The sequence below is a fragment of the Sminthopsis crassicaudata genome, chromosome 1, assembly GCF_048593235.1.
Source record: "Sminthopsis crassicaudata isolate SCR6 chromosome 1, ASM4859323v1, whole genome shotgun sequence".
NCBI classification, from domain to species: Eukaryota; Metazoa; Chordata; class Mammalia; order Dasyuromorphia; family Dasyuridae; genus Sminthopsis; species Sminthopsis crassicaudata.
This window is the reverse complement of record NC_133617.1, coordinates 704,021,379-704,034,015: the sequence shown is the minus strand read 5'-3', so window position 1 is coordinate 704,034,015 and position 12,637 is coordinate 704,021,379. Positions and strand designations below refer to the sequence as shown.

The 12,637-nt window shown below is 38.9% G+C and overlaps 1 protein-coding gene across 4 annotated transcripts in view; it reads left to right on the top strand.

Moving 5' to 3' along the window:
• Positions 1-12,637, top strand: part of ATG7 (autophagy related 7) — a 263,555-nt gene that overhangs the window by 61,075 nt on the left and 189,843 nt on the right. For all 4 annotated transcript variants that reach the window (XM_074283897.1, XM_074283896.1, XM_074283894.1 and 1 more), the window contains exons 14-16: positions 5,203-5,403; positions 6,084-6,199; positions 7,974-8,049. In XM_074283897.1, the coding sequence (XP_074139998.1) occupies positions 5,203-5,403; positions 6,084-6,199; positions 7,974-8,049 (393 nt within the window). The remainder of the gene's footprint in view (positions 1-5,202; positions 5,404-6,083; positions 6,200-7,973; positions 8,050-12,637) is intronic.

The window sequence follows — 12,637 nt, the reverse complement described above, 5'->3', positions numbered from 1 at the left end:
ACTTATAACAATTTCCATGTGAAAGCATCTTTTTGTTTTCCAACTAGAACATAGGAAAACATCTTCTTGCTTCCCCCCCAATTCCATTCCAGCAGTGCTATCCTCCAGAGGCAGGTTAGAAGGAGGGGAATCTGGGGCCTAGATGGGGAAAATGGGGAAGAATCCTAAGTAGAGTTTATAATTGAGGAGTGACTTTATTTGGATCATTTATCTCTAACCATATCAATTTTTTTCTTGTCTTATATTATTAGGGCTCACAAAATAGGGCTGATTTCTGTCTCTGCATTGCACAATATGGGTTCTTATTAAAAAGATTTGAGGAGAAAGAAGTTAAATTCTTGTGGCCAAATATTAGATTGTCTAAAGAAGTTCCAGTGCTGGTATAGTTTTGTTTAATTCATTCATTAGTTCTTAGATAGTATTCTTCTTTTGAAGAATTTAGGGTGTTATTAAATAGGGAATTTTGAAATTCAACAACTTTTAAAAATAAGTAATGACATATCCCCTATACCTGAAATTAATAGAGTTCTATTGAAAAGTGAAGAAACAGTAATAAATAAATAAGGATCAAAAGAATAAGGAGGAGGAAGATCAGTGTGCAGCAGTCAGAGGTTGAGAAGTTTTTTAGTTGTTTTTGTTATTTTTGTTGTTGTTGTTGTTTACAGATTTTGACCTCCCTTTTTGACCCACTCCATCTTATCTCTGATCACTTCTTTTGGATCCAGGGGTGCAGGGCACATTCTGAGCTTCTTTTGGTTTCTGCCATGGACCTCTTAATCTGGAGACCACATCATTTCCTTTCTTTTGTCATAGTGGTTCCTGTATTCTGGAGTCAATCCCTTCAACTCTGAGTGTTAGGATTCCAGTTCTACTGGTCCAGAGATCTATTGAACTTAGCTATTAGTCATAACTGTAACAGGACTTGACACAGATAGTATAAAGAAAACATTCTTAATAATCAAGATTTTATCACTTATTTCAGTAACAGTAATAAAAATGCTTGTTATATGTTACACTCTAATCATTCACATGGAAATGAGAATACAACACTATTTTTGCTTTAGAAAATTATTTTCTCACCTGTAAATTGAAGTTTGTGGGGGGTGGTACAAGTAAGTCCTGCTGTCTTTGCTTTGTGGGAACGAATACACAGATTCACCCTTATTGCTTTGAGGCTAATTTTGTGCTAGCAGAATAAGATTTGAAAGATGATAAGGGAGTGTTTGTTTTAAGTGGGTTGTGGAGTTTTCCTGCCACCCATGTAAAACTGGGAAGATTAGCCCCTTCTAGGAAGAGCTATTAAGAGGCAGCCACCTGGCCTGCTCTAACGCCTTTCAGTTCACAAATTGTGCAGTCACCTTGACATCTTCTTTATCTTAATCCTTTGAAAAACCTGCTCTTCAGCTTAATGTGGTGATCCATGTCAGCCAGGGAGCCAAGCTTTTTTTTCAGTGTGCTCCTACTGCTTATGTGATAAGTTCAAAATTTGTAGTTTGATATTCAGTATCCACCAGGATTTGGCCTCAACCTCACCTTCACACCTTATTTTTTCCTGCCTATTCCTTTATTCCCTCCAGCATAATCCCCTCTGTACTCTAGCTAAGCTGGTCTACAAAGTTTCCTTGTGAATAGGCCTTGCTTATTTCTGGCTCTACTCTCCTCAGTTTTCTTCCTTGCTCCTCTAGTCCTTTAAGGCCCTTCTTTTTTTTTTTTTTTTTTAACTTTTTTCTTTCCCAGTTACCTGTAAAAAATGACATTTCTGTTTTAATTATATATGTACATTTATTTTTCTTATGTTTCCTTATGAATCACATTGAGAGAGAAAAATCAGAACAAAAGGGAAAAACCATGAGAGGAAAAAAAAACAGGAAAAAGGAAAAAAAGGTGAACATAGCATGTGTGGCTTTATATTCAGTCTCCTTAGTTCTGTTTTTGATACAGATGGCATTTTCTATCCAAAGTTTATTGGGAGTGCCTTGGGTCACTGGACTGCTGAGAAGAACTAAGTCTGTCGCAGTTGATCATTCCACATTCTTGCTATATATTCTTGGTTCTGCTTATTTCAGCATCAGTTCATGTAAATCTTTCCAGGTCTTTCTAAAATCAGATTGTGCATCAATTTTTGTAGAACAATAATATTCCATTACCTTCATATACCACAGTATGTTCAGCCATTCCCAAATTGATGGGGATCTACTAATTTTCCATTTCTTTGCCACCACAAAAAAAAAAATGCTACAAATATTTTTGTACATGTGAGTCCTTTTCCCTCTTTCATGACGTCTTTAAGATTCAGACCCAGTAGTGACACTGCTGGATCAAAGAGTATGCATAGTTTTATAGCCCTTTGGGCATAATTTGCTCTCCAGAATGGTTGCTCTCCAGATTGCTCTGGAATGGTTGGATCATTTCACAACTCCATCAACAATGCATTAGTGTCTCAGTTTTCCCCAACATTTATTATTATCTTTTCCTGTCATCCTAGCCAATCTTAGATTGTGAGGTGATAACCTCAGAGTTGTTTTAATTTGCATTTCTCTAATCAGTAGTGATTTAGAGCATTTTTTCATATTATAAATGGCTTTAATTTCTTTATCTGAAAATTCTGTTCATATCCTTTGACCATTTATCAACAGGGGAATGACTTGTATTCTTATAAATTTGGCACGGTTCTGTATATATTTTAGAAATGAGGCCCTTACCAGAAACACTAGCTGTAAAAAATTTTTTTCTCTAGCATTGTGCTTCCCTTCTAATCTTGGCTATAATAGTTTGTGCAAAAACTCTTTAGTTTAATGTAATCAAAGCTTTCCATTTTGCATTTAATAATGTTCTCTAGTTCTTTGATCATAAACTTCTCCCTTCTCCAAAGATCTGATAACTACCCACTTACTCTCCTACTTTGTTTATAGTATCACCCTATATGCTTAAATAATGCCCATTTTGACTTAATTTTAGTATAGGTGTGAGATGTAAGTCTATGCTGAGTTTTTGACATATTATTTTCCAGTTGGCCCATCTTCTTCGTGATACCAGTCTCTTCCAAACAGCCTAACACAGTGAGCCCTGCCTTCTCTGAACTTGTATAGCTCCTCCCTGTATTATACCTCCATCTGTCACTTGATACATGCTACCTCAGGGTGTTTGACACCTTTGCACAGATTCACACACATACGGATACACACACATACTCGTGTGTGTGTATGTGTGTGTGTGTATACGTGTGTGTGATTAGATTGCTAACTCCTTTCAGGCAGGGACCAAATGGGATTTGCCCTTTTTCTGTTATCCAGAGCACTTTGCCACATGTGTGCTCAGTAGAAATTGATCCATTTATTGGTTTATTCCCTCTGCTTATATACACAAATTTTACTTTGAGTCTTGGGCTGTTCTTACCCCTCTTCATTTCTATTTGTGTTTTCCTATTTACATCACTGATTTTTGCTATTACTGTAAAAACAAACGAAACAAATTGTAACTTTGAGCTAAATAAATGAGTTGTTCAGCTCCTGTCACAAAGATCGTCCCTAGGAGTCTATTTGCTCCCCTTTCTCATTGCTTAACAGCTTTCAGGGAATTAGAAAGCTTCAAAAATAGTAAAGTGAGTCTCCTACTGAGGGATCACAATAGATTCTCATGCTTTATCCAAAACTAGTTAAAAACTTTTCTTAGATACTTTTAGGTTTGATGCTATACAGAGAAAGTCAAACATAGGCCTTGCTCTCTGAAAAACTAGTCTAACACATACCCTTCTATAGAAATACATAGAAAAGACATACTCCCACTTAGACAAGGAGGGCAATTAAGGGGAGGATTTGTTCTTTGTGGTATGAGGAGCAATAGTGGCCATTCTGTATAGAATGAGGGGGCCTTGCTAGGAAGTCACCACTTGGTTTATTTAAATGTGGCTAGGCCTCCCTGTAATTTTTTTGAGAATCAGGAAGTTAGGCCTGGTCATTGGGCAGCCTCCTTTCTAATTTAAAGAATAGTTGACTATATTGAAACTAAAGGGATTTATTAAATTATCAGTGGAAAAAGTTCTTTGAATTATGTGAACAGGATAATCCCATGAGCCACTTTGTAGGCCTTGATTGTTGCTTCATGAAAATGTCTAAAATAAAACAAAATTGATTGACTATGACAAATGGCATGCCATTTAGAAAATCTGAGTACCCAGACATGATTTCTTTTTTTAATTAAAACCTTTTATTTTCAAAACATATGCATAGATACTTTAAAACATTCATTCTTGCAAAACCTTGTGTTCTAATTTTTTTCCCTCTCTTCCCCTCACCCCCTCTCCTAGACGGCAAGTGATCAAATAGATGTTAAACAAGTGCAATTCTTTAATACGTATTTCCACAATTGTTGTGCTGCACAAGAAAAATCAGGTCAAAAAAGAAAAAAAAAAGGAGAAAGAAAACAAAATTTAAGCAAACAACAAAAAAATTGTTAGACAAAATGACAGAACAAAAGCCTTGTTCTCAAGCGGCCTGCCTTCCAGTGAGGGGATGCGAGGTGGGAGATAGGACCCGAGGGGAAGGCCCCCTGGGAGGGATGGCTGGGCAGAGGGCAAGTGGAGGCAGCCAATGACACTGCACAGGAGCTGGTGCCTAGTCTGGGAGGCCCCTGGAGGGAGAGAGGTGCCATCAGCCCAGGAAGCTAGGGGCAGGGGACAAGGAGCTTTACATGCCAAACCCAGCATTGGTGCTGGAGGCAGTCAGCTGCCTCTGGTGGTACCGTAGAGGATGGGCCAGCAAGAGTCAGGAGGCTGGTGGCCATGCAAGGGCCCTTGGGTAGGTCCATCTGTGATGCTGAGCTCAGGCCAGAGCTGGGAGCCCAGGCCAGAGCTGGGGATCCAGAACTAGGGATCTGGGCTAGAGTTGGAGCCTGAGCTGAAGCTGGGGGCTTGAGCTGGAGCTAGAGGCTAGGTCGGAGTTGGGGTGCTGGGCCAGATTTGGGGGGCTGAGCTGGAGCTAGGGGCCTGGGCTAGAGCTGGGGGCTGGGTCTGGGTCTGGAGGGCCGGGCCGAAGCTGCGGGTCAAGCCAAGCTGGGGGGCTGAGCTGAAATTAGGGGTCCAAGTTGGAGCTGGGGGCTCCAACCCTTGCTGTATAAAATTCCTGAGTGTTTGATTTCGGGTGCCCCTGCCATCAAGTGTGTTCAGTGATGTCTTGTTCTTTTCCTTTTTCTCAAAACCTTTAGTTGGTCATCAATGCGGCCTTGGGGTTTGACACATTTGTGGTCATGAGGCATGGACTGAAGCAGCCCAAGCACCAGGGGGCGGGGGACCCCCACCCCAGCCACGCCACTGCCCCCTCAGACCTGGGATCGTCCCTTTTCTCCAACATCCCCGGCTACAAGCTCGGCTGCTATTTCTGCAATGATGTCGTGGCCCCGGGGGACGTAAGTAGAGGTTCCTCCCTCTGGGGAGAGCTGATGGTGACCCTGTGAGAGGTTCTCTCCTTGTAAGTGCGTCTGAGCCTTCACAACCCCACAGACTGTGCTGCCCTGGGGTTTCCTGGGGGAGCTGACTGCAGGGTCACCCTTGCCTTGTCCAACAGGGTCAAATGACTTGCCCAGAGACACCAGCTCGTAAGACTGACCTCTGAGGCTAGATGGGCATCTGCTCTCTGCCCACTGGGTGACCTCGTGGGCTCTGTGTCAGAGTGTTGATCTTGTACCCAGAATTCTTTCTGGGCTGGTGTCATCCCCTGTGGACCTGCAGGGGCAGCATGGATGCCTCAGTACTGGCAGGCTGCATTCGCCAGTGTCATGCCAAAAGCATTGTTGTGGGTGGGGGGTCACACTGGAAAGTTTGTCTGAGATACGGGAGCCCTGCCTCCTCAATCCCCACTCCCCTGAGGACCAGTGCAGGATCCTGAGCAAGGCATTTCTCCCTGCCCCAGGGGCCTTCGGAGTATTTGCAGGTGAAGCCCTCCAAAAAGTAGCAGGTTCTCCTGTAGAAATGAGTGTCGGTTATTTGAGGAGCTCCCCTTTAGGCTGGCTGCCTCAGTCTTCTGGTTGGGCGTGGGGTGGAAGGGAACTCTCTTCAGCCTGTAACAAACTTAAATACTTGTTGATAGTCAACCAGAGACCGGACCTTAGACCAGCAGTGCACCGTCAGCCGGCCCGGTCTGGCCATGATTGCAGGGTCCCTGGCAGTGGAGCTCATGGTTTCTGTCCTGCAGCATCCAGAAGGGTGAGTGAGTCAGCGAGTTTTATGGATAGTTCATTCAGCAGTTTCTCTTTAGTCTGGAGGAAGTGTCTGGTTTTTGTTAGCTTGACTTTGCTAAGGTTTCCTCAGTCCTTGCATTCTGTGCTAGAAAAAAATCTGACCGACTCCTTTCCTGAGAGAAGAGCTTGGGAAAGCCTGAGTCCTGTAAGAACAGATACTATTATAAGATATATAGCATACTATCCTGTAAATTTTGTCATTATCAAGCTCCTCCAGCATGCATATCAAGCTCATATAAAACCTAAGGGTAAAGAAAAGAATAGCTGGGCTGTTTGTGATTCAGTTGCCTGGGACTTACATCATCAGCCTGCATACTAAAGATAGGTAGTATATTATTATCAGTCATTCCCAAACTTAACAAATTTGATAACACTTTTAACATTAGAACACTTTGGAGATCTCAGGTGATAATAATTGTACTATTTCTGTCTGTTGATTGAAAAAATATATGATGACAAAGAGCTACTTTGTATTTGGTAATGAATATGTATTTTATTAATTACAATACTACTGAACTTTTAAAAAATAGTAATAGATGATACATATTCATGGATATGTACACATACATATACATGCAAGACTTTTATAGTCTCCTCAAAGTATGTTTACTTTTCAATGGATTTTCTAAATGTAACTCTTTGGACCCCTCCAGGTTCCAGAGCTTTTTAGGTTGGGAATCTTAGGTAGGAATCTTTTCATTGTCCAAGGATAATAACCAGTCTGGGATTTGGTCAAGCCATCTGTGATTTGTCAGAGAGAATATGCCTGAACCCAGAGAAAAACCTCAGTTTTAGACATAGAAACAATAAAATAAAAACAAAAACTGTTGCATTTAAAAAGCATTGAGATGTTATTAATGTCATTGCTTTTAAATCTCCTTAAAGATTTTCTTAACATATGAACAAGACTGACGTTCCAGATCACAGAGAGACAAGCCAGACCGTATTTGAGCTGACACCTATATTTAGGCCATAGATCGTAGCTAATGCAAACTAGGAAAAACCAGTCTTCAAAGGCTTCCCCCTACCCCCAATTCTTCTGACAGTCACAATGAAATTATCAAGTATCCTATGTTTGAGGTGTGGCTCAGGATTTTTTTCAAACAGCTAAAAATGATAGATTATGTATACTTCTCATTAAATACTGACAAGCAAAATTCAAAAGGAGTGCAGAAGTCATTGGGTAGGCAGTGGTTACTAGGGTTCAGGTCAGGGAGCAACTTTTGAATCTGTGACAGCTTCCTGATTGAGAGTATTTTGATTTGAGAGGACACTGTTAGTTGGTTCCTGTATTCATTAATCTGAGCCTCTCCAGATGATCTTTTTTATCTTGGTCATGGGTGAAATGAAGGCCTGTTGATATATTTCTTTAGTGGTGTAGGCCATGTGCCATTATTATTCAGGAAGAAGTGATTTAGAGTCCCTGCCTATTGGTGTCCACTGATTTACTTTTTTTTCCTTTGGGGAGAGTTTATATTATCAGCCTATAAAATAGAGGATTGAAAGTCTCTTCAGCAGTAGACTTTTCTTTGGAGTCCACTTGAGAAAAATGCTGTGTTTTCAGAAAGATGGTACTTTAAACAAGGCCATTTGACTTGGGAGGACCTAGTTCTTTTCTGTTGCTTAGAAAGGACATCATGGTCACCCTTTAAAAGTCACATGGCTTACCTCTTGGATCATTTTCATATGGTATTAAGTGTTACTATGGAGTGATTTTGACTTTGTTTTCCTCTTCCCAGAGGCTATGCTGTTGCTAGTAGCAGTGATGACCGCATGAACGAACCTCCCACTTCACTTGGATTAGTGCCTCATCAGGTTAGTGATTTGGAAATGAAATAAAACTTTTGGACCTGAGCCCAGTGATGCAAGGAAAAGGCAATTTGGGTCATTTCCAGCTATTCACTTTGGCCCAGCCCAAACCCTCTGACCACTCTATTGTCCCTTGAGTGTGGGAGTGGGGAACTGCCCTGGGCCTCCAGGGAAGGGAATTTATGACCACCTAGAAGTTTACTCTGGATGAAGAATTCATGAGAATTATCAAAGAAAATCACTTAGATGAATTGAAGTATTTAGCATATTGACTCACCAGATATAAAATTATATAACCTTGTTGAAAATATAAATACTGAGAAGTTTATAGTGTGATAGAAATGTCCCCATGTCTTTATAGAAAATAGATTTGGAAAAGCCTTGTAAGTGTAGCCATTTCCAGGGCAAAACAAAATACCAGTAAAATTCAGTTGGAAATTCTTTGGTTTTTATGAATCATTTTTCTTTCATGTGTAACTTAATTTAGAGCATGAAATATGAAAAATTATGAAAGATCAAGATTTTCAGGAAAGCATGACCTTACCTGCTAGGGAATCATCAAGAAAAAAGGCATATAATTTTACAGCTGAAAGAATTTTTTAAAAAGTCTAGCCCCCAGTTTTCATCTTTAAAATTTTGTGGATATATTTGGTTTTTCATATCTTAATTCTTTTCCTCAATGATCTTTAACCACCTCCGGCATTTGTCATAAAAGAGAAGAGCCAAGCAAAACTGACCAGTCTTCTTGTGGCTGTTCATGTCTGCCACTTCTAGAATCCATAGTCATCTGCCATCTGGATTCTATATTTTTTAACTGAAATGTTATTGTTGTATATATTTTTATGCCACCTACCCTTTCCAATGTATCACTTTCCCTCTCAAAGATTGAGAATAAAAAAGAGAGAATATAAAAGTTTACCAAAACTAACTAATATAAAGAAAAAAAAAATCCCTTACCCCTACCTCTGCAAAGAAGTGAGAGGAGGTGACTTCTTTTATCTCTTCTTTGAGATCAAGCTTGATCATCATCCTTTTTAAGCATTCAGTTTTGATTTGAGTTGGTATTTTTTCAAACTGTTCTTTCCATTTACATTATTATATATATTGTTTTCCTGGTTCTGCTTACTTAAGGGTTCAGTATTAGTAATTGCATTTATTCTAAATCCATTTGTTACTAAAGTTAACAAAATAGGTCAAATGCTCTTTGACTCATTGTACTCTAGAGCATGTATGCCGAAGGATCCTTTTATTTATTTGATTTAGTCATTATATATTATTCTAGTTTTGTTTACATTGTTCTTCATCAGTTCATGCTTATCTTCTAATGTTTCTGTAAATTCTTTATATTCTTGGTTTCTTATAGAACTATAGCATCTCGTTTCATTCATCTATCACTGCTTGTTAAACTGTTCTGCATTCTGCAGGCACTCATTCTATCAACAGCTTTTTGCTGTCACAAAAAAATGCTACTAGGAATATTTTGTCATATATGGAACTTTCCTTTTTATCTTTGACTTACTTGGGATATGAATTGTTGGATTACAGATTAGGAACTTTTCTTAATTCCAAATCCTTTCCAGAAAGTTGGCTTCAATTCACAGTTCCATCAACAGAATATTTTAGAATTCTTGACTTTCGACAACCCCTCCAATATTGAGTATTTCCATATTTTATCATCTTTACAAATTTGCAAGGGATAAGGTAAAATTTCAGAGATTTAAGAATTTTGTAATCTCCTCCTTTTATAGAGACAGAAAATGAAATTAAAGAGAGGAATTGTTATCCACAATGTTATCCCACAGTTATCCATGGAGTTAGTGGCTGGCAGAGCCTGGACTGGAAGCCAGGTCACCTGACTACCAGACAGGTCTCATTTTACATATGCCACATCTCCTTGTTTGACACTAATATATTAATCTTATCAAATTTCTTCTGTCTACATTTCAAATCAGACAAGATCGATAGTGTAATGAACATTTATGTAGATGAGCAGGTAAGATACTGACCTTTACTCATGTGTCTTATTTCAAACCACCTTGCTCATTTTAACATTCATTAATTCCCCTCACTGGTGACCTTGAGTAATGTACCCTCATTTTCACTTTGCTGATTCTGATGGCAAATGATCTTAATTAAATTTTCAATCACAGCCCAGCACTAGTTTCCTTCCTTCTGTTTTTTTATGTCAAATTACTATAATTACAGTTTTCTCACTGCCTAGGCCAGGAGACAGAAAATCTCTTTATAGTAGTAGATGTCATGTCAAAATTCGAGAATCCTGATTTTTAAAGTCTTCTGTCAACTAATCATACTCAGTGTTATTTGTCTTATTTAACCTTATTGTGATTTATCATTCTTTTCTTTCCCCTGGTCCTTGTTTCTCTCTCTCTCTCTCTCTCTCTCTCTCTCTCTCTCTCTCTCTCTCTCTCTCTCTCTCTCTCTCTCTCTCTCTCTTTGTCTGAAGGATTATTTTAGTTGTTGGTCATCACATCATTTGGCCTTTTCAGAAACTGAAGACAAGCAGCCATATATGGATAGGGTTGTAGCACTTGTATAATTGCTTGCTTATGTTATTGAAAGATTTAAGCTTTTATTTTTAGCTGTGCTCTAAAAAGAAAGTCTATAAAGAACCTTATAAATTAATCAGGTTTTTGTGGCTTCATTTTAGGACTTGGCTTTTTTTTTTTTTTTTTTTTAAGTAGAGTTCATCAGTTTATGCAGTTGTTGTGATTAGAGGAACATCATTTCCACAATAACACTGAGCTGTGTTGCAATATTTAGATCCAAGCTCAACGTTTTATTTCTACTTTCCATGGATCTGTGGGACAAATGATTTTCTGTTGGAGAAGTACTTGTTATCATCTCCTCATGTTCTGTATGTACAGTATGGCCATGGAGACAATATAAACAGCCTTAGTTGTTGGACTTCATTTGTCTTTTTCTTCAGAGATTTTTGATTGTTTTCTTTGGGATGGGTTATTTTATCAATATGATCTTCTTGAACCCAATGTCACAAGGGCCCTGATGGCTCATTGTGTAATTTGGGCAAAGTTTCTTAGTTTCTCTAGGCAATAATTCCTCCCTGTTATTAATGATACCTTCTGTTTATGTAGTACTTCATAGGTCACAAAGTACCTTTGGGAACTGTCTCATTTTATCCTTTGAGACTAGTTAGGGCAGGAATCATTATGCCCATTTTATAGATGATGAAATTGAGGTTCATTCATAGAAGTGAAGCCACTTGTCTGAAGTTACCTAGCTACAAAACAGAAGAATCAGAACTTGAACTTCTAGTTCCTTGTTTTTCCAACAGTGCTGTTCTGCTTCTGGGTCTTAGAATAAACAGAAGTCATCTCATCTGTGGATTGCTCAAATGTGGAGAGTCTTAATTTAGGCTCCAATTAGAATGATGTTAATTTTTAAAAAATAACTTTTATAGAGTATCAAAGCCATTAAGTCACTACAAGATACACTACTCTTTGCCGTTTGTTCCTTTTACAGATGGGTCAGATTTTTCATATAGGCACAGGAGAAATTATTTGGTTCCTAATCCTTTCTTCAGGACACTTAGATGCTGTGACAATTAAATATTGTATGCCATCCCCTATAAATTGAAAGTTCTTATTCTCAAAATGTCATCTTGATCTGGCTCTTGGGGCTCTGACTGAATTCTAGGAGACCAGAACTTTAATTACTTTGGTGAGGATTTGTAACTCAGAGCCATGAAATGTTGGAATGCCTGCTGATGAACTGTACTGGATGGCCCTGCACAGGAAGTTGAGTTGTAGATCTATGCTCTGGCTGTATTGGAGACTGTTAAGAGACCTTTGGTGTGACCTGAAGGAGAAACTGCTACACCTGGAGTCTCTCACACCTAGCTCTGAAAGGAGTGCAGAAGGCTAAACAAGGGGGATACAATGAAATGGAGGGAGCAGATTAGAAAGGAGAGAAGGGGATCAGTTCCCGAGATGTTGCCAAAGGAGAAGGGACAAGATTTAGCAACAAATTAGATGTGGGGTAGAAAGAAAGAAAAGGAAGACTCCAAGACTCCAAGCTTTTGATCCTTGGTAGGAAAATGGTGCCATGCACAGACATAGGTGAGGAGGAAAAAGGGAATGGTGCAAAAAAAGGTACAGCTTTGATATCCACAATCTATAAAGAATAGAAACAGCATGATACCAGCAAGAGTGCACAAACTGCAGTCAATCTGGACTTTGAATCTCAACTCAACCTGAGTGAACTTGGATAAGTCACTTTCCTTAGGCTTCAGTTTTCTTACCCATAAAATTAAGGAGTTGAACCAGATGACCATTCCAGCTCTAAAGCAATGGTCCTATGATTTTGTGACACAAATTTACAAGAAAAATGGCCGTTTTTCAATGAATAAATGTTTATACACGATACGAACACACAATTTTGAGGAAACCCATTATTAAGCATTTGAAAAATTGGTCAAATTCTTATAATTAGAGAAATAATACACTAAAGCAACTTTGAAATACTACCTGACATTCATAAAATTAATAGAGAATAGTTAAAAATGGTAAAATTCAATTATGGTAGACTCTGAAGAAACAGGAATGCTATTGCACTG